Source organism: Panthera uncia, assembly GCF_023721935.1.
Source record: "Panthera uncia isolate 11264 chromosome C1 unlocalized genomic scaffold, Puncia_PCG_1.0 HiC_scaffold_4, whole genome shotgun sequence".
In the NCBI taxonomy this organism is placed as follows: domain Eukaryota; kingdom Metazoa; phylum Chordata; class Mammalia; order Carnivora; family Felidae; genus Panthera; species Panthera uncia.
In genome coordinates, this window is record NW_026057585.1 from 18,246,777 (window position 1) to 18,268,364 (window position 21,588).

At 35.8% G+C, this 21,588-nt stretch overlaps 1 protein-coding gene across 2 annotated transcripts in view; it reads left to right on the plus strand.

Moving 5' to 3' along the window:
- The window catches only part of COL11A1 (collagen type XI alpha 1 chain), a 218,620-nt gene that overhangs the window by 15,166 nt on the left and 181,866 nt on the right, over window positions 1-21,588 (plus strand). For both annotated transcript variants that reach the window (XM_049616699.1, XM_049616700.1), the window contains exons 2-3: window positions 13,496-13,663; window positions 20,079-20,292. In XM_049616699.1, the coding sequence (XP_049472656.1) occupies window positions 13,496-13,663; window positions 20,079-20,292 (382 nt within the window). The remainder of the gene's footprint in view (window positions 1-13,495; window positions 13,664-20,078; window positions 20,293-21,588) is intronic.

Genomic DNA, 21,588 nt, shown 5'->3' on the forward strand with positions numbered 1-21,588 from the left:
AACATACAGTGTAATATTAGTTTCAGGTATAGAATTTAGTGATTCATGGCTTATATACAACACCTGGTACTCATCACAGCACGTGCCCTCAATAACCATCACCCATTTACCCCATCCCTCTCCCCCACCCCCACCATCTTCCCTCTGGTAACCATCAGTTTGTTCTCAAGAGTTAAGAGTCTGTTTCTTGGTTTGCCTCTCTTTCCCACCCCTTTTTGCTCATTTGTTTTGTGTCTTAAATTCCACATATGAGTGAAATCGTACGGTATTTGTCTTTCTCTGACTGATTTATTTTGCTTGGCATAATACTTTCTAGCTCTATCCACATCATTGCAAAAGGCAAGATTTCATTCTTTTATGGTTGAATAATATTCCATTCTGTATATATACCACATCTTCTTTATCCATTCATCCATTCGATGGACATTTGGGCTCTTTCCATACTTTGGCTACTGTTGATAGTGCTGCTATAAACAGGGGGGTGCATGTGTCCCTTCGAAACAGCATACCTGTATCCCTTGGATAAATACCTACTAGTGCAATTGTTGGGTCGTAGGGTAGTTCTATTTTTAGTTTTTTGAGGAAGCTTCATACTCTTTTCCAGAGTGGCTGCACCAGCTTGCATTCCCACCAGCAATGCAAAAGAGATCCTCTTTCTCTGCATCCTTTCCAACATCTGTTGTTGCCTTAGTTGTTAATGTTAGTCATTCTGACAGGTATAAGGTGGTATCTCATTGTGGTTTTGATTTGCATTTGCCTGATGATGAGTGATGTTGAGCATTATTTCATGTGTCAGTTGGCCATCTGGATGTCTTCTTTGGAGAAGTGTCTATTCATGTCTTTTGCCCATTTCTTCACTGGATTTTTTGTTTTTTGGATGTTGAGTTTGATAGGTTTTTTATAGATTTTGGATACTAACCCTTTATCTGATATGTCATTTGCAAATATCTTCTCCCATTCTGTGGGTTGCCTTTTAGTTTTGCTGATTGTTTCCTTCGCTGTGCAGAAGCTTTTTATTTTGATGAGGTCCCAATAGTTCATTTTTGCTTTTGTTTCCCTTGCCCCCGGAGATATGTTGAGTAAGAAGTTTCTGTGGCCAAGATCAAACAGGTTTTTGCCTGCTTTCTCCTCAAGGATTTTGATGGCTTCCTGTCTTACATTTAGGTCTTTCATCCATTTTTAGTTTTTGTGCAAGGTTCAAGAAAGTTGTCCAGGTTCATTCTTCTGCATGTCTCTGTCCAGTTTTCCCAGCACCACTTGCTGAAGAGACTGTCTTTATTCCATTGGATATTCTTTCCTGCTTTGTCAGAAATTAGCTGCCCATACTTTTGTGGGTCAATTTCTGGGTTCTCTACTCTGTTCCATTGATCTGAATGTTCATGTGCCAGTACCATACTGTTTTGATTACAGCTTTCTAGTACAGCTTGAAGTCTGGGATTGTGATGCCTCCTGCTTTGGTTTTCTTTTTCAAGATTGCTTTGGCTATTCGGGATCTTTTCTGGTTCCACACATTTTTAGGATTATGTGTTCTAGCCCAGTGAAGAATGATGGTGTTATTTTGATAGAGATTGCATTGAATATGTAGATTGCTTTGGGTAGTATCAACATTTTAACAATATTTGTTCTCCCTATCCAGGAGCATGGAATCTTTTTCCATTTTTTGGTGTCTTCAATTTCTTTCATAAGCTGTCTATAGTTTTCAGCATATAGATTTTCCACCTCTTTGGTTAGATTTATTCCTAGGTATTTCATGGTTATTTTGTGCAACTGTGAATGGGATCAATTACTTGCTTTCCCTTTCTGTCACTTCATTGTTGGTGTATAGGAATGCAACCGATTTCTGTGCATTGATTTTATATCCTGCAACATTGCTGAATTCATGATTTCAATTCTAGCAGTTTTTTGTGGAATCTTTTGGGTTTTCCATATAGAGTATCATGTCATTTGCGAAGAGTGAAAGTTTGACCTCCTCCTGGCTGATTTGGATGCCTTTTATTTCTTTGTGTTGTCTGATTGCAGAGGCTAAGACTTCCAATACTAAGTTGAATAACAGTGGGAGAGTGGGCATCCCTGCCTTGTTCCTGACCTTAGGGGGAAAGCTGTCAGTTTTTCCCCTTTGAGGATGATATTCGTGTTGGGTCCTTCATATATGGCTCATGATCTTGAGGTATGCTCCTTCTATCCCTACTTTCTTGAGGGTTTTTATCAAGAAAGGATGTTGTATTTTGTCAAATGCTTTCTCTGCATCTATTGAGAGGATCATATGGTTCTTGTCCTTTCTTTTATTGATGTGATGAATCATGTTAATTGTTTTGCAGATATTGAACCAGCCCTGCATCCCAGGTATAAATCCCACTTGGTTGTGGTGAATGATTTTTTAAATGTATTGTTGGAGTTGGTTGGCTAATATCTTGTTGAGGACTTTTGCATCCATGTTCATCAGGGTAATTGGTCTATAGTTCTCCTTTTCAGTGGGGTCTCTGTCTGGTTTTGGATTCAAGGTAATGCTGGCATCACAGAAAGAGTTTGGAAGTTTTCCTTCCATTTCTATTTTTTGGAACAGCTTCAAGAGAATAGGTGTTAACTCATCCTTAATTGTTTGGTAGAATTCCCCTGGAAAGCCATCTGGCCTTGGACTCTTGTGTTTTGGCAGATTTTTGATTACTAATTCAATTTCCTTACTGGTTATGGGTCTGTTCAAATTTTCCATTTCTTCTTGTTTCAGTTTTGGTAGTGTATATGTTTCTAGGAATTTGTCCATTTCTTCCACATGGCCCATTTTATTGGCATATATATAATTGCTCATAATAGTCTCTTATTATTGTTTGTATTTCTGCCGTGTTCATTGTTATCTCTCCTCTCTCATTCTTGATTTTATTTATTTGGATCCTTTCCTTTTTCTTTTTGATCAAACTGACTAGTGGTTTATCAATTTTGTTACTTCTTTCAAAGAACCAGCTTCTGGTTTCATTAACCTGTTCTACTGTTCTACTGTTTTTTTGTTTTGTTTTGTTTTGTTTTGTTTTGTTTTGGTTTGGTTTTGATAGCATTAATTTCTGCTCTAATCTTTATTATTTCCTGTCTTCTGCTGGTTTTAGATTTTATTTGCTGTTCTTTCTCCAGCTCCTTAAGGCATAAGGTTAGGTTGTGTATCCAAGATCTTTCTTCCTTCTTTAGGAAGGCCTGGATTGCTATATATTTTCCTCTTATGACCGCATTTGCTGCATCCCAGAGGTTTTGGGTTGTGGTGTTATCATTTTCATTGACTTCCATATACCTTTTAAATTCCTCTTTAACTGATTGGTTAACCCATTCATTCTTTAGTAGGATGTTCTTCAGTCTCCAAGTATTTGTTACCTTTCCAAATTTTTTCTTGTGGTTGATTTTGAGTTTCATAGCATTGTGGTCTGAAAATATGCATGGTATTATCTCGATCTTCTTGTACTTGTTGAGGGCTGATTTGTGTCCCAGTATATGGTCTATTTTGGAGAACATTCCATGTGCACTGGAGAAGAATGTATATTCTGCTGCTTTAGGATGAAATGTTCTGAATATATCTGTTAAGTCCATCTGGTCCAGTGTGTCATTCAAAGCCATTATTTGCTTGTTGATTTTTTGATTAGGTGATCTGTCCCTTGCTGTGAGTGGGGTGTTGAAGTCTCCTGCTATTATGGTATTACTGTCAATGAGTTTCTTTATGTTTGTGATTAATTGTTTTATATATTTGGGTGCCTCCACATTTGGCCCATAAATATTTACAATTGTTAGGTCTTCTTGGTGGATAGACCCCTTGATTATGATATAGTGCCCTTCTGCATCTCTTGATACAGTCTTTATTTTAAAGTCTAGATTGTCTGATATAAGTATGGCTACTCCAGCTTTCTTTTGTTGACCATTAGCATGATAGATGGTTCTCCATCTATATATGTGAATATTCAGAGAGTCCCCCTTAACATTTCTTGTAGGGCTGGTTTAGTGGTCACAAACTCCTTTAATTTTTGTTTGTCTGGGAAACTTTTTATCTCTCCTTCTATTTTGAATGACAGCCTTGCTGTATAAAGAATTCTTGGTTGCATATTTTTATGATTCAGCACATGGAATATATCCTGCCACTCCTCTGGCCTGCCAAGTTTCTGTGGATAAGTCTGCTGCAAACCTGATCTGTCTTACCTTGTATGTTAGGGACTTTTTTCCCTTGTTGCTTTCATGATTCTCTCCTTGCCTGAGTATTTTATGAATTGGACTATGATATGCCTTGTTGATGGTCAGTTTTTGTTGAATCTAATGGGGGTCCTCTGTTCTTCCTGGATTTTGATGTCTGTGTCTTTCCCCAGGTTTGGAAACTTTTCTGTCATGATTTGCTCACATAACCCTTCTACCCCTGTTTTTCTCTCTTTCTCTTCTAGGATCCCTATGATTTTGATGTTGTTCCTTTTTAATGAGTCACTGATTTCTCTAATTCTTAATTCGTGCTCTTTTACCTTCATCTCCCTCTTGTTTTCTGCTTCATTATTCTCTATAAGTTTGTCCTCTATATCACTGATTCTCTGTTCTGCCTCATCCATCCTTGCTGCCGCTGCATCCATCCGTGATTGCAGTTCAGTTATAGCATTTTTAATTTCATTCTGGCTATTTTTTACTTCTTGTATCTCTGCAGAAAGGGATTCTAATCTATTTTTGACTCCAGCTAGTATTCTTACTATCATGATTCTAAATTCTGGTTCAGACATCTTGCTTGTATCTGTGGTGGTTAAATCCCTGGCTGTTATTTCTTCGTGCTCTTTCTTTTGGGGTGAATTCCTTCGTTTCATCATTTTGAAAGGAGAAAAGGAATTAATGAAGTAGAAAAAATTAAAATTAAAAAATTAAAATTAAAAAAATAATAAAATTAAAAAATTCAACACACACACACACAAATGTAATAAATGATGCTAGATCCTAGGTGTGTTTTTGTCTGGGTGTTGACAGTGGTTTGACATATTAGAGAAAAAAAAAGGGGGGAAAGAAAAAAAAAGGAAATCGGTTGAGAATTCAAAAAATGAATACACTGAAGGGGATTAAAATGAGATGATTGAAGTAAAATAGAATTTGAAAAAATTTATACAAAAGTAAAGAATATAGTAGAAAAAATTAAAGGAAAATATTTTTAATATAAATTAAAAATAAAAATGAATATTTTCTTGTTCTATATTCAAGAAAAAGAATAGAAAAGAAAAAGAGAAAAAAGAGAAAAAATGGAAATCGTTTGAAAATTTGAAAGAGTGAATACACTGTAGTAGACTACGATAAAGTGATAGAAGTAAAATAGAATTTGAAAAAATTACATAAAAGCACAAAAAATTAAGAAAAAATAAAGAAAAAGTTTTTAATAGAAATTGAATATAAAAATGAATTTTTTCTCTTTCTGTATTGAAGAAAAAGAAAAGTAGTGTAAAAGTGAAAAAAAAAAGAAAAATTGAATAGATGTACCTGCTAACAGATTGAAATAGGACTGAAATTACTTCATTTTCCCCTAGAAGGCTGACTGTGTAGCTCTTTATAGTCCATAAACTCAGTAGGTGGTGAGACTTGTGTTCTTGAAGAGCAAGGTTGGCCCAGTTGAGTGGGGCTCAGTGTAACGGCTCCATTCTCCACTAGATGGCGCTGCTAGCCTACTGCGGTGGATTGTTGTGGGGCTCATAGGTGCATATGCACATGCGCGGAAGTGGTGAAAATGGTGCCAGGCAGCTACCCAGTCTGTTCTCCCGGATAGCAATCATGCACCGGTCCTCTGTCTTCAGCTTTCATCCACTCCCCTCTTCTTCACTGTCTGTGACAAAGCCCCAGGCAGTACCTCTCTCTCTAGTTTTGTCTCAGATGCGGCTGTTTTCCCTGGCCCCTTAATTCTGAAGGACTGCGGCTTTGACCCGCTCCGCCCCTCTGTGGGAGGGTCTCACCAAGCAATGGCCGAATGTCAGCTGCACCCAGGAACGCTTGTGGGACCCTGCTGCTGCCAGTGCCCCGAGACTGTGGCCAGGTGCCAGCCTGCCCCAGAAAAAGTTCGCCAGATAGTGTAGCAGCAGCTTTTCAGGGATTATGGAAAATCACAACACACATCTGGCACCAGGCTTCACCCTTAATGACCTTGTTTCCAGCACCAGCGAATGTGGCCATTTTCTGGGGTCTGCTGGGACCAGGTGGCTTCAACAGTCTCTACCAAAAGTCCTTCCAACAGTGGAACCTCTTTTCCCCATGTGGCCCAAGAACCTCCTGGACCCCACTCTGTTCCTGGGGATTCGCCCTTCCCACCAGAGCACCACCAGGTATCGAGCTGTGGAGTTGCAGAGTTTCCACTCCCCTTGTTTACTATCTTAATGGAATTTAAACCCTCTTCTTTCTCCTTTCTCCCTTTGTAGTTTAGTCCCTGCGGCTGTTTCCAATTTTCTACTTTCTCTCCAGCTGCTTTTGGGAAGGGGTGCTTTTCTCGTATTCTATTCCTCCCCCCGCCAGTCTCCGTCCTCTCTCCACCTACAAAAGTGGCTCCCTGCCCTCTGCAGGCTTCTCTTGCCCCAAGTTCACCTCTCCATGCCACGTACCTGCTGAATTCTGTGGTTCAGGTTGTGCAGATTGTTGTGTTAATCCTCCAATCAGTGTTCTAGGTGTATAGGATGGTTTAGTGTTGGTCTGGCTGTATTTCATGGATGCGAGACACAAAAATCTTCCATGCTGTTCTGCCATCTTGGCTCTTACTCAGATACTATTTTTATTTAGGACTTACTATGTGTTAGACCTTATCATCAGAGATTAAAATACTTTATCCTTTTTAATTCTCAAAATGAGGCTAAATTGGAGAAATTAAGTCTTAGAGGCATAAGTATGTTACCCAAAATCACAGGGATAATAAATGCTTGGACCAGACATTGAACTAGATGTTGGAAAAACTTGGATTAGAAGTTGGGCAGTTCCTGCCTTAGAAGCTAAGTTATTAACTGTTGCCTATTCACCTGTCATATCCTACCTTTTAGACTCTTTATTAAGAGCTCTTGTGATTTTGATGTAGAGAAGTGTATTGGTAATAGTTAAATTATAATAATAGTCACTTGACTCTGACTTTTTCTTTTGTCGACCCTGCATTCCACCACCACATAAACACAGTAGCACTGCTGGTGTTTTGATATTTATCTAAAGCAGCAAAGCATTCCATGACTGGATGGGAGATGGTTTATAACTCTTTCTGTGTTTTGTTTTATTTTTATTTATCCTATAATGTCTCATATGTGGCCTGTGATGTGAGGTACAAGGTAAGGTAAGTGACTCCCTAGAAGCGGGAAAGCACCTACTTTACAAAGGCCACTTGAGAACTGTGTTCTTGCCACACTTGAATCAAATGGAAACAATCTGATTTGGAAAGCACTTCAAGGTGCTGTTTGTAAAGGCCATTTCCAACCCTCTTCATATTCCTTCTCAGACTGGTGAGAAAGAAACTTTAGCTCTAAGGCAGGATGTAGCTGCTCAGTCATTCATTTATTCATTCATTCATTAAATGTACTTTTATTGATTACTTACTATGTGTCAGCTGCTATGTTATTTATGAATACTATAGTGAACATCTATAGTGCTGATGTTTGCTGTCAGAGGGTTTACAATCTATTAGGGGAGGCAGACATCAAACAATAAATTATAAGTTTAGCAGAGAGAGAGAGGGATATTAGGTGGTATGAGTTTGTAACAGGGAGTTTAGACATACCCTGTGCCTGAGTGAAAATGAGATAATTAAGCAAGCAAACAAAATAGAGTGTGGAGTTATCCAAGGGGAGTATAGGGTACTTGAGATCATGTGAGTGGGTCATATAACCAAGCCTGGGAGAGATAAGTAATGATTTCCTGAAGGAAGTAGTGATTAGGTGGAGATCAAAAGGTTGATTAGGTCTCAGTCCACCTGGCTTTAATCCTGGCTACCCATTAGATTAATCTGGGAAACTTTTAAAACATTAATGCCTGCCCTCCCTGCCTCCTGCTTCACCTAGTCATTCTAGTTATAAGTTCTTATGTAGTACCTAGGCATTCTTATGTTTTAAAAGTTCTCTAGGAAATTCTAGTCATAGTAGGGTTGAAAAACAATTATCTTTAGCCAATTTAGGAAGGATTGAAAAAATAAATCCCCAGAAAGGGAGCACAATATATTCTAGAAACTAAGAGAAGTTTATTTCAGCTGGACCATAACATTTGGGGTAGGAGAAGTAGACAGGAGTTAGTGTGGATGTTTCCTTTGGAGATTGTAGCTCTTAATATCCATGGTGGATATCTGATTTTTCTCAAGAGGTCCTCAGCAGCCATGATACACCCAGGGAGAATTTGGACATTTAAATTTATTCAGTGCTGATGTCTTGTCAGGCAACTATGATTACTTTCATTTCCTTGTACTCTATGCTGTCTTGTATCTGTGTTGCATATCTGATATTTCTGTCACCCTCCTCTTGGCTTATAAACTTTTACCCATCCTTTAGGACTCAGCTTAAAAGGACCACATGGCAGATATTTCAGCTACTGTTAGCTATACAGTCTCTATCACAGCTATACAACTCTTGTAGGGCAAAAGCAGCTATGGGCAACATATAAGTGATTGGGTGTAGCTATAGTATTATAAAATTCTTATTTGTAGATGCTGAAATTTAAATTTCGTATAATTCCCCTGTGCCACAAAATTATGCTTCTTTTAATTTTTTTAGCCATGTAAAAAAAAAACATTCTTATGTCATGTACCTTTACAAAAATAGTCAGAAAGGTCTTATCCCACAGGCATAATTTTTCCTGCCGCTGTGCTAAGGCATTGTCACAAATGCCAGCTCACAAACTTAGGTAAATATTTTTATTATTTTCATTTTACGGATATAGAAACTGAGGACAAAGCAGTTAAATACTTTTTATTATTTTCATTTTACGGATATAGAAACTGAGGACAAAGCAGTTAAATACTGAGTCCAAATCACACATATGCTAAGTGCCAGGGGTGGGATTCAGAGCAATCCCAGTTCTTCAACACTATGTATTGCTGTTATCTACTCCTTACTGGTCATGGGAGTGTGTGAAGTTTAGAGGAGGAATTAATTAGAGATGAAACAATCAAAGCATTGTGAGCCTTTACATCAGTAATCCATGTGGACACTGAAGGCAACAGAGGGAAAGGATTAAAGACTTGGGACAGACTAATCAATGAATGAGTCGGGATGTTTAAGAGATCAGCAGAACATAATAAAAAAGACATAGTAGGCCCTCAAATTTTTTGTTTCAAGACAAGAGAGCCCTGTAGACTTCAGAGAAAGTTGCTTCTATGTATTTTCACATTATCATGTTTCACACTCAGCCAGTATTTTATAGAGCTCATGTACGTGTGTGTATGTGTGTGTATACATATCTGTTCTTTTCTAGTTTTAGTAAAAAAAAAAAAAAAATTAAGTATAGGCAAAAATTAAAACCAAGGGTGAAAAGTGCTGTAATAGAGGTAAGCATATATCTAAATGAGTTTTGGGAGACAGGAAATGCTTTCTGGCGCAGATTACACATCACTTATATCCTATGTATTCCTCAGGTGAAGTGAAGCTAAGTGTTTCAGACGGGGGAAATGGGGTTCAAGGGCCCAGAGGTAGGAGAAGGAAGATGAGGGGTTCTGGCCAGTCTGAGTTCAGTATAGCTACAGTGCTGAATGAGGAAGGAGTTAGGGGAAATGACAATGAAAAAAACCAAAAAAACAAATGATGGAGGTGCATACCACACTAGGGGTGGTACAGGCAGGACAACTGGATGTGTTCAGATCTTCAGGATTTTATATGCAAGTTCTGTGCATACCATCCAGAAGTTACTGGGTTCACTGAAGGAATTTAAGCAGCAGAGTGACATAAAGCCTGGTGTTTTGGAAACTTGCTCAAGTTGTGGTATGTAGAATGATTAGAAAAGACATGGAAACCAGTTAAATGGCTATTGTAGTAATGCACTAGGCTCTGATATCTTATGCTCCCATTCAATAGACTGCAACACTATACAATAAAAGGCAGGAAAAACATTGTTTAACAAAATATTGTGCTGATTGGGCTCATCTGAAATTCTAATCATGATCTATGGCATCGGCTATTGGCAACAAGAAAACAATTCCAATATAAAGGGCATTTAAGAATTGCTTTGAAAATGGAAATTTTGCTTTTTTACATATATCAAGTTAAGCTATAACAAATTACTGCTTTTAATCTTTAAATAATTGCAATTCAGTTAATAAAATATGAAGAAGCATTTCGCTGTGTGTGTATATGTATATGTGTATGTGTGTATGTATAAAACCATGGAATTCTTATTATGAGAATTTGTTAAATGCTATGATTATGAAATCAAATAGCAGGCAGATTTCAAAGTGGCTTAATTTATTATTTAGTTTGTTTGAAGGGAAAAACTTTAAAACTTGATTAACCAGGTTTTACATTTTTTGTAACTTGATATGCCTTTTTTATCTTTATTTTATTGTTTAAAATGTTTAGTTATGGGGGGAAGGAGCAGAGAGAGAGTGAGACAGAAGATCCTAAGTGGGCTCTGTACTGAACCTACTAACCTTGAGATCATGACCTGAGCCAAAGTGGGACGCTTGACCAATTGAGCCACCCAGGTGCCCCTTGATATGCCTTTTTAGAAAAATAAAAAAAAACTAGTTGAAATCTAGGTTTTTACTTGTCCCTATTTTTAATTGATTTTTGAAGAATGAATTATTTCATATAATGCATCTCTATAAAGAATTTTGTGAGGCTTTAAAAATAGAGCTCTTATTTTGAATCCTGTAGAGGGAATGTGTTTTTATCATACTATTTCAAAGTAGGAAGAAGCACGTGTGACAAAATCTGTACTCTTGGAAAAGATCATCCTGTGGAAAGATATTTTGGAGAGGAAGCATGTGCAGTTTATTTTAGTTATTATTTGCCTATGAGCAGTTGGGACCATGACCATGGGACTGCATCATTTTCTTCATAGAATTACAGCCTTCATAGCTGTGTTCATGTCTGTCCTTGAGTCTTTACCCTATTCAGATGTACTTTTGCTAATGGCCTCAGAACAAGAAGATAAGACACAATAAGCAGATAAGATGCTATGAATTTTATAAATAGTCTCTTTAAGAGGAATTTAGACCCTGAAACATAAATTGTGTTTAATTTAAAGCAAATATAAACATCAGGAATCAATTAACTGTCTCAAGATAATTGTAGTATTTATATTTATGTTTTAACTTTCTTTTACAGAGTTTTTGTTTATGGGGTAGAGCAATGAAGGTGGTGAAGTGGAAAGAGCCTAGATTTGATGTTTGCCCAGATCTCAGGAGTATCCTTAGTTTGCTTTCTGGCTCTCAATTCCTTCATCTGCACAGTAGGGATAAGAACATATGCTCTGAAAAGTCTGTAAAGAGCTTAGCTTAGTGACTGGCACATATTAGACTTTCTAGACATGAAAGCTATTAAAAATTACTACTTTCTTGGGCGCCTGGGTGGCTCAATTGTTAAAGAGTCTCAACTCTTGGTTTCAGCTCAGATCATGATCCCAGGGTTGTGGGATCAAGCCCTGCATCAGGCTCTGTGCTGAGCATGGGGCCTGTTTAAGATTCTCTCTTCCTGTCCCTCTGCCCCATCTCCCACTTGCATGCTCCCTCCCTCAAAAAATAGAAATTATTAAAAATTCAAAAATATTATAACTTTCTTTTATACTTTATGATAAGAGAAAAGAAAGTTAAGAACGTCCAGTATCCCCATGGGCCTAAAATAATTGACCATCACAAGCAGGACTACAGCAAAAATGTTCTTGAATGCTGTTATTCTTTTAAGTATTCCAAGGCTAAACTAGAGAGTGTCATATTTGGTAGAGTTGATGATCCCTTTGAATTGTCTGATTTCCATAAAGAGAATGTTTTTCTCTTCTTTTTTAATAATTTGGAAGAATGTGTACTATACTGGATAGTATGTTGACTTTCATTCAGAGGCTTGATAAAATAGGTATACAGAGTATTGTTAAAGGAAATTACACTTGTTATACTCTAAAAGGAAAATTATATAAAACTTCATCCATGTATATTTGTACATATGGAAGTAAATGCCCCTAAAATTTAATTAACTAAGGAAATGACCAAGTATACAGTGCTCACAAGCACTCATTCATTCATTCATGTATTCTGTAATGAACTGGTGGTTATTATAAAAAAAATAGTTAAAAATAATAATTTTATTTTTTAGAGTTTCCTAAAGTTTATTTATTTTGAGAGAGAGAGAGAGAGAGAGAGAGAGAGAGAGTATGCCCATGCACAAATGGGGGAGGGGCAGAGAGAGAGAGAGAGAGAGAGAGAGAGAGAGAATCCCAAGCTGGCTCTGTGCTGTCATTGCAGAGCCTGACATGGGACTCGAAACCACAAACTGTGAGATCATGACCTGATCCAAAATCAGGAGTTGGTTGCTTAACTGACTGAGCCACCCAGGCACTCTGAAATCATAATTTTCAAAGAACAACACCCCATTACAGGTCACTCTTTATAGATCGTGATGAATTGTGATGATATTTTCTGATTCTAAAATCAGTCCCATTCCCATTCTCATTAAGTCCTTCCAGAAACAGTATATTTATAAATCCCAGCATATTTTGAAATTTGATAGCAATTCTGTTTTGTTTTGTTTTGTTTTTTTAACTGACATCAAAACTTTTCAAATCAATAATATTGGTTCACTTCTGTTGGTAGAAGTGATCTCTTTTACTTCTGAACTAGAACCTATATACTTGCAGTAAGGACTTATGTCTCAGACATGCTCAGTAATACATTGGCCAACACATAGCCTTCTCTGAATATGTTTATTTTTGAATAAAGACAAAAAGTCAATAGAATATAGGCATGTTTTGTTACCTATTCTTTTTAACAACTTTTAACTTTGTGTGTACAATATGGCTTAGTAACTGCACATTTTGCAATCATTATGTATAACGTTCATTGTGAATTTGAACCTTGAAAATCACCTTTATGTAGCTTATAAATAGTTGAATAGTAAATCTATTAGAAATTAATGGAATATGTCCAGATGCTGGCCTTTGCTTTAACTCCAGATAGTGAAATTACTTAGAATGATTAAAGACTTTATAAATTGTAATGGAGATGCATCAGATTGTAAATTTACATATATTCTATTATATATTAAGTACATAATATATGCCAGGTAACAAATATTTTATATATTCAATTCTAAATCTGCTTATCCCCCCCAAAATATGAATATCTTCTGTTTGCTTTTCCACAAATATATTCTTGATTTGAGATATTTTGTATTGAGAATTTTTTAGTTTATATTTTACCTGCTGCCCCACTTCTCAGTCTCCTACCCAGATAACAGGGAGATGTGTTAAGTGACAGATTTGAGAGTAGAATAATAAACAGTTTTCTCTTTTAAAAATACTCATTTTTATGCTAGATTATTTGTTCAATTTTTTTTGCCTTTAATTTATTTTTCAGCTGCTCCAGTCGATGTACTAAAAGCTCTAGATTTTCACAATTCTCCAGAGGGAATATCAAAAACAACGGGCTTTTGCACAAACAGAAAGAATTCAAAAGGTTCGGATACTGCTTACAGAGTTTCAAAGCAAGCACAGCTCAGTGCTCCAACAAAACAATTATTTTCAGGTATGTTCACTTTATTATTAGAACTGTCACTACTTTGCTAATTATTTTGTGTCTTTTTATCATGCTGTATAATGCACAATTATTGGGGCAGATATAATTCTTTCCTATATAGGACACTGAATAGGTTGTGGTCACTAAGGTGACTTAATGGAAATAACTGATGATTTAATAATTGCCAGTTTTAATTCAACACAATCACAGAAGATATGTTTATTTGAAAATTTAATAATTTATCATTTTATTTCCAGATGATAAAAATTGAAAACAACATTATATCTAGCTCATTTTTGCATATAATCCTATAGAATTTATTCACTGGATAACCTGGCAGTTTTACCCATAATGACTACCCATGTGGCTTGAATGGGCATGTGGATTTAGACATACTTAGTGAGTGTCTTTATGAAATTAACTTAAGTTTCTGTTGAAAGAAATACTTCTTTAGAATATATTATAAAACAGATTATTCAGTATTATTTTGGGATCCTGTTCTTCTCTTAAATAGAGTAAAAGCCCCATGTCACAGTTATAAGGAAATCTGGGTTTAGAGAGTTTGTAAACCTTTACCTGGAAAGTTTTTGTAATGGTATTGAAAAATACCTGGTGAATATTATTTCTTTCCATGAAAATATTGATTAACCTGATAACACTAATTATCTGCAATCATGATAATGTAGGGAAAGGGAGTTGAGTGATGAACTGACAATTTCTGAGTGTCACATAGTCAAAACAGTAACTTGTTGCAAGTCTGCTGTTGCACACATCAGTTATTTTCTTCTTACAACTGTACTGAATTGAGTGTTCCCATCCTTATTTGATGGAAGAGGAAATAGAATTTCACTCAGGTTCTTGGACTTGTCCATATTACGAGGGGTCTTGATTTAATCCAGGTCTTGTCTGTTGCCAAAGCCAATATTCACTATACTATCAAGTGTTTCTTTTTAGTGCTTTGGAATCCTCTCAGAAATAAGTTATTGTTTATTTTTTTTAATGTTTATTTATGTTTGAGAGACAGAGAGCAAAGAAAGCACACATGAGCACGGGAGGGGCGGAGAGAGAGAGACACAGAACCTGAAGCAGGCTTCAGGCTCCAAGCTGTCAGCACAGAGCCCGACATGGGGCTCGAACCCACGAACTGCGAGATCATGACCTGAGCTGAATTCAGATGCTCAACTGACTGAGCCACCCAGGCACCCCAAAATAATTTATCATTTAAATTCTTCATATAATCCTCTCCACTGTCCCTACCTGAAGGGATTTGAATTATCTATTTTCACAAAAAAACTATTTTCTAACAATAGAAAAATTAGAAATCAAGGGACTAACTACAAAACAATATATTTTTCATGGATGGACATTTTAAAGTATTTTTGCAAACACATTTATTTTGATTAATTCATTGATCTTTCCCAAATATTTCTTGTTTTGCAATCCTTTGTGATGGACAAAAGCAACAATCCGCAAATACAAAGAATGTCAATGCACAATTTTTCTGACTTTGGAATTAAAAATTAAAATAGTTATTAAATCCATAAAAGTATGTTAAAAATCAAATTTAAAAGCTGCAAATGTAAAAATAATGTTGCTTTTCTATTTATCTGCACTCCAATGCAGAAATAGGATAGGGATGGGAATTGTCAAGAGAAAAAAACAGGGAAAAATACATTAATGGAAAAGCTTTAGAAATACTCAAAAAGTTAATTTTTAATTTTTTATATTTTGGTTCATCACTTCAGGGTCAGTTTTTGTGCCTTCCAAATTGGTAGTTAGTTTGATTAATCCAATCATTTCTGTTATCCGTGGAAAAGAATATAACGTATGCCTCTGGGCTCTCCTTTCATGCGAGTTAACAATATTCATTTATACTGAAGGTTTTTTCTCCCCCCTTCTCACAATATTGTGGCTTAGGCACATAATTCTCAAAACAGTTATTTCATATAGAAAGAGACTCCTCTGATAGAGACCTCATCCGCCCGTCCCACGCAAGTGAATTTAAACTTAATCTTCCATTTGGGTAAAGCTTCCCTGTCAAACAATGCGAAACGGCAATTAATAAAAATGATGAGTGACATTTTCATAGTTAAAAACATCCAAACAATGAATATTATTCTTTATCAAATGAGTAAAAAAGATCTTTGAAAAATTATTTGGAATACTCTTTCTTCCATTATGGGAAGACATAATAGCGACTTCTTTTCTAATGAAAAAAGTAAGTAGTAGTATTGGAAAGTTCAATATTGGGGTGGGGTTGAAGGGTTATCAGATGGTCACTGCAAAATTCTGTTTAATTAAGGTACATGCCCTCTAAAGTCCTTATTTGAGACCTTTAATTTAACTGTCTGAGAACACTGTACATGTGACCTGAATAGAAGCTATAATTTACAAGTTCTATCTGCCTTCTCTAGAACACCTGCTGTGGGACAGATGCTATACAAGAAACTTTGTGTATATTGATCTTTATCTTCATATCTATCTGGAGAGAAGACTATTTAAGCCCAAGTAATGGATTAGGTGTTAGAAATGTAAAGTATTTCAATATAATCACAGAACCAGTGAATGATGTGAAGCTGAGAGACAGTCTCTGTCTCTTTTAGATTAAGTGAGCTTTCTCACTATGCAAAAATGGCCTTCCCTCCTCATTTTCAAAATCCTGCTGACCACCAACCTGCATCAAAAAGGTATTTTAGTTAAAGGGAGACATATGACACATGGAAATATATTAACCACAATTTGAGAAAATTAAAATCAAATAATGAAATTTTGTGACTTTTCTATATAAAATTTATTTATGCATGCACTATCTATTGATATTAAAAGCCCATTTTAAGAATCAGTATTGAATTTGATATATTCAGTGTGAATTATGATTATTATATATGTATGATTTTATGTTTACATGCATATCAAAAGTAGTAATAGTATTTTTTCTTTAACAGCAGTCATTCAACAGAGTGGATGCTTTTACTTTACATTTATACATTTCAAAACATAAATTATTTAAGTTGAAAATTTTCACATTTTATTTTATCATGTATACTGATCACTGTTATTTGAGATAAAATTTCACATAGTAAGTGGTTGCATTCCTGTTGCTGAAGTAATATCATAATGAATTCTCTCTGATACATATAGTCAGTTATCGACAGTTTTGCTTAGTGTTTTATAGGGAAGAAACTAAGGTGGGGTGCCTAGGTTAGACTGAACATTTTGACATCAAGTCATGATTTTTTAGGTAGCTAAATTCTCTTTTTCAAATGTCATAGCATAAAGATTATAATTATAATCTTATTGCCTAATTTGAAATTGGGAAATACTTTGGGGTGCCTGGGTGGCTCAGTCAGTTGAGCGTCCGACTTCCACTTAGGTCATGATCTTGTGGTTGTCAAGAGCCCACGTTGGGCTCTGTGCTGACAGCTCAGAGCCTGGAGCCTGCTTCCTATTCTGTGTGTGTCTCTCTCTGACCCTCCCCCACTCATGCTCTGTCTCTCTCTGTCTCTAAAATAAAATAAACATTAAATTTTTTTAATTGGGAAATACTTATATAATTGAAAGATTTTACTCATTAGTGGTTAGCACATGACAATTTCAAAAGTCGTTCTGTACAAATTGGATCATTAATTATAATTTGTTATAACTTATTTAATCTTATATGAATATATTCTTTCCTAGAATTCTTTTTTCCCTAAATGTCTCTATGTAGACATTAATTCATGATGGTTTTGCAAAAATGGAAAAAAAATAATTGTTTTCCCCTAGCTCATAATAAGTTAGCATCTTTTTTTTTCAATGTAGGAGATATTTGAAAAATTGAGGTATATTTATGGAAAGAATTCCTGTGATTCTCAACATTCTGAGCTACTTATTTGAAGAAAAAGTTGGCCATAGAGCTTCTTCAATAGCAGGCTGATTACCTACCTAGATTTTTATTTATAGTATAAGCAGATAAAACATGTTTTATTAATTAATTTTTTATTACTTTTCTATTTTATTTATATGATTATCTTTCTTCTGTTGATTTATATACAAATAAAATTGGATGTCTTTATGACACCTAATGAAACAAAACCATATCTATATTTAAATAATTTTTGATGTGATAGCAAAGCTTTTATGACCTACTTGTGATATGGCAAAGTTGTTTGGTAAATTATTTTTAAAAATAAAATTAATAATTTTAAATAAATACTTTTTAGTTTGGAGATACCTATTTATCTATGTAGATATAGATACGTATGGATAAGATATAGAAATACACACAGATATAAGTAGATATTATAGAACCAAATACCTAACATTAATTGACTGCTTTCTCTGTGACATACTCTTTTTTAATTTCCACATTTTAAATAATTCCAATTTCGTAAAATGTCTCCTACTACTTTAAGTGTCTACAAACACTGCATATGCAGATGTTTTATATGTTATTTAGCCTGTCCCAACCATTACAGGCTATTTTAATATTTGAGGATTATAAATAGTGTTTTGGTGAATTGATGTAAGATACCTTTATACACAAACATTTCTCCTATTCCAATAAAGTTTTAGAATTGCTGGTGTCCTATAATCTTTTGAATTTGAATCCGTGGCAGTCATATTCAGAGTATTTTTATTATTTTATACTACCGTGTAGAATAGAATTTAGAATGAATGGATTGAATATGGAAGCTCCTGGTGTTGTCCTAGATATCACTGATTACACACGCACATATACACAAGTTTTGCACACAGAATACTTTTTAGCTGAAATAATCTCATCCTTTGAATTATAATGCCTGTTTTACTTCTATTCCAGGGTAGATAGAGGCTCAAATAAGATATATATGTAAAAGTATTTTTGAAGAGTAAAATGCAAAATTTAACATGCAATGTTTTTATAAAACATATACAAGCAGCCATTGCTTAACTATCTGAGAAATATTTATGATAGTCATTTAACTGATGTGTTTACTTAATAAATACTTACTAAGCACTTAGGTAGATCTGGCCCCATGCTGGATATTTAGAGTATAGTGGTAAGAGGGAAAAGAAAAAGAAAAAGACAGTTTGCCCTCTTGAATTTAGAATCAAATTAACCAAGTATCTGATAGTTCAGATTTATAATGCTATAAGCTTTTTATTGGTGAAATTGCCTTTTGTGTGATAGGAAAAACTGATGAGAAACTCTTTAGCTTTTAATGGATGACAAAAAAATACCTTCATATATTGTGTCCTTGCGATGCCTCTTTAAAGAGAGGGTGTATGGCCACAGATTAGAGAAGGCCGAAAATACAAATCTTAGATCAAAGTGGTATTTTTTATTTTAAAAGTTCTTATTGTGCATTTAATATTGTCCTGAAAAAATGATTGATATTGTTTCCTAACTTTGAGTTGAATTCTACATAGTCATTGTGCTTTAAATGAGCAGGTTTAAAATTTGAATATAGCTTGGACAATTATTTCAGAGAAAGCTTATTATCGTCCCTCTCCCATTTGTTTTTTAATCTGTGTTGTTATTACTATTTGAATTTACATGACTTGTTTTTTAAAATTTATTTATATTCAAGTTACTTAGCACACAGTATACAGTCTTGGTCTCCAGAGTAGATCCCAGGATTCATCACTTCCATGTAACACCCAGTGCTCTTCCCAACAAGTGCCCTCCTCAATGCCCATCACCCATTTAACCCATCCTCCCCACCTCCCTCTAGCAGCCCTCAGTTTGTTCTTTGTGTTTGAGTCTCTTATGGTTTGCCGCACTGTTTTTATCTTGTTTCTCCTTCCCTTCCCCTATGTTCATCTGTTGTGTTTCTCAAATTCCACATATGAGTGAAATTATATGATATTTTTCTTTCTGTGTTTGACTTATTTCACTTAGCATAACACATTCTAGCTTGATCCGTGTTGTTGCAAATGACAAGTCATTCTTCTGTATCTCTAAGTAATATCCTGTTGTGTATGTATATATATATAGAGAGAGAGAGAGAGAGAGAGAGCACGCGCGCACCACTTCTTTTTTTTTTTTTTTTTTTTTTGGGACAGAGAGAGACAGAGCATGAACGGGGGAGGGGCAGAGAGAGAGGGAGACACAGAATTGGAAACAGGCTCCAGGCTCCGAGCCATCAGCCCAGAGCCCGACGCGGGGCTCGAACTCACGGACCGCGAGATCGTGACCTGGCTGAAGTCGGACGCTTAACCGACTGCGCCACCCAGGCGTCCCGAGAGCGCACCACTTCTTTATTCATTGACCAGTCTATGGACATTTGGGCTCTTTTAATAATTTGGCTATTGTTGATGGCACTGCTATAAACATTGGGGTGCATGTGCCCCTTCTAATCAGCATGACTCATTAAGGCCACCTAAGAAGTTAAAAAATTAGGGTGATCCAGGAATAATTTGGGAATTTGACATTTCTGAGCCTTTGGCCTTCTCTTCTCAGGAGGAACTTTTCCAGAAGATTTTTCAATATTATTTACAATAAAACCCAAAAAAGGAATTCAGTCTTTCCTTTTATCTATATATAATGAGCATGGTATTCAGCAAGTCGGTGTTGAGGTTGGGAGATCACCTGTTTTCCTGTTTGAAGACCACACTGGAAAACCTGCCCCTGAAGACTATCCCCTCTTCAGAACCGTTAACATCGCTGACGGGAAGTAAGTAACACAATAATTCAATGTTTTCACCATGTTGAAAGCAATTATTTCATTTAACCATTCAACAAATATTCATAAAGTATGAAGCAGTTTTTTCTAGAGATTAGAGATACGACAATGAACAAAACAATAAAATACCTAATTGCACATAGTTTCTTTTACAGTCTGGGTAGACAACGAGGAAGATAGGAGATGGTGGTGGAGGGTGCAATTTTAAGGATTGAGATCAGGGAAAATCTCACTAAGAAGGTGACTGGTGAAGAATCTGGGGTGCATGCCTTGCTAATAGTATATACTATTATATACTAATAGTATACTAACTAATTATACTAACTAATAGTATATACTATTCCAGGAGGAGGGGAAGCAAATACACAGCCTCTGATTCCAGGTGTGGCTGATTTGTCTAAGCAATGTCAAGGATATCCACGTGGCAGGAGCAGAGTGGGATGATGAGGATGAGCCATGGGAGGCCAAATGGTATAACGCTTTGTCGATGGGTCTAACACTTTGGGTTCTATCTTGAGTGACATGGGAAGTCACTGTAGACTTTTTGAGCAGAGGAATGACCTGACTTGACCTGCCTTTTTTTCAAGCATGTTAATATTGACAATCATAAGAAGTTTTCATAATGCTTGATATGGGCTATGTACTGTTTGAAGCACTTTATACGTAGTCAACTCATTTAATTTTCACAACTCTTTGAAGAAAATAATGTTAATAAACCCATTTTACAGAATAGGGGACCAAGGCACAGAAACTGTAAGTAACTTGCCTGAGATCATATATTTTCAAAGTGGCGGAGGTAGTTAGACTTAATAGTAACCATCATACTCTTCTGAAAATCATCCTGAATTCTGAATTCTGCATTGTGAACATTGCCTTTCACTTAGGGAACAGCTAAATACAAATAAATGTTTGCTAAATTTACTTGGCATTTTATTGCTGAATCTAGGCTTCTAAAATTAGCCTGATCTGAAATATGACATTTAATCATAAATGTAGGAAGGAAATGGCCATGCAGATGAAAAAAAAATCCACGCTCAATGTATCTTTGTCAGGACCATGGAGAAAACTTCATCTTTGTAGCAGGAAAAACTAGGCTTTTATGAGGAATTTAAATACTATCCTTAATAATGAATATGAAAAGTGATGCTATGGCAATAAATCAGGGTAAGGAATTTAAGGGGATGGTGTTTTCAAAAAAGCATCTCTTTGATATTGTTGCACTAAGCAAAGGCATGTTGAAAGTGAAGGAGTGAGCCATGTGGGGATAGGGAGGAAGAGCACTTCTGG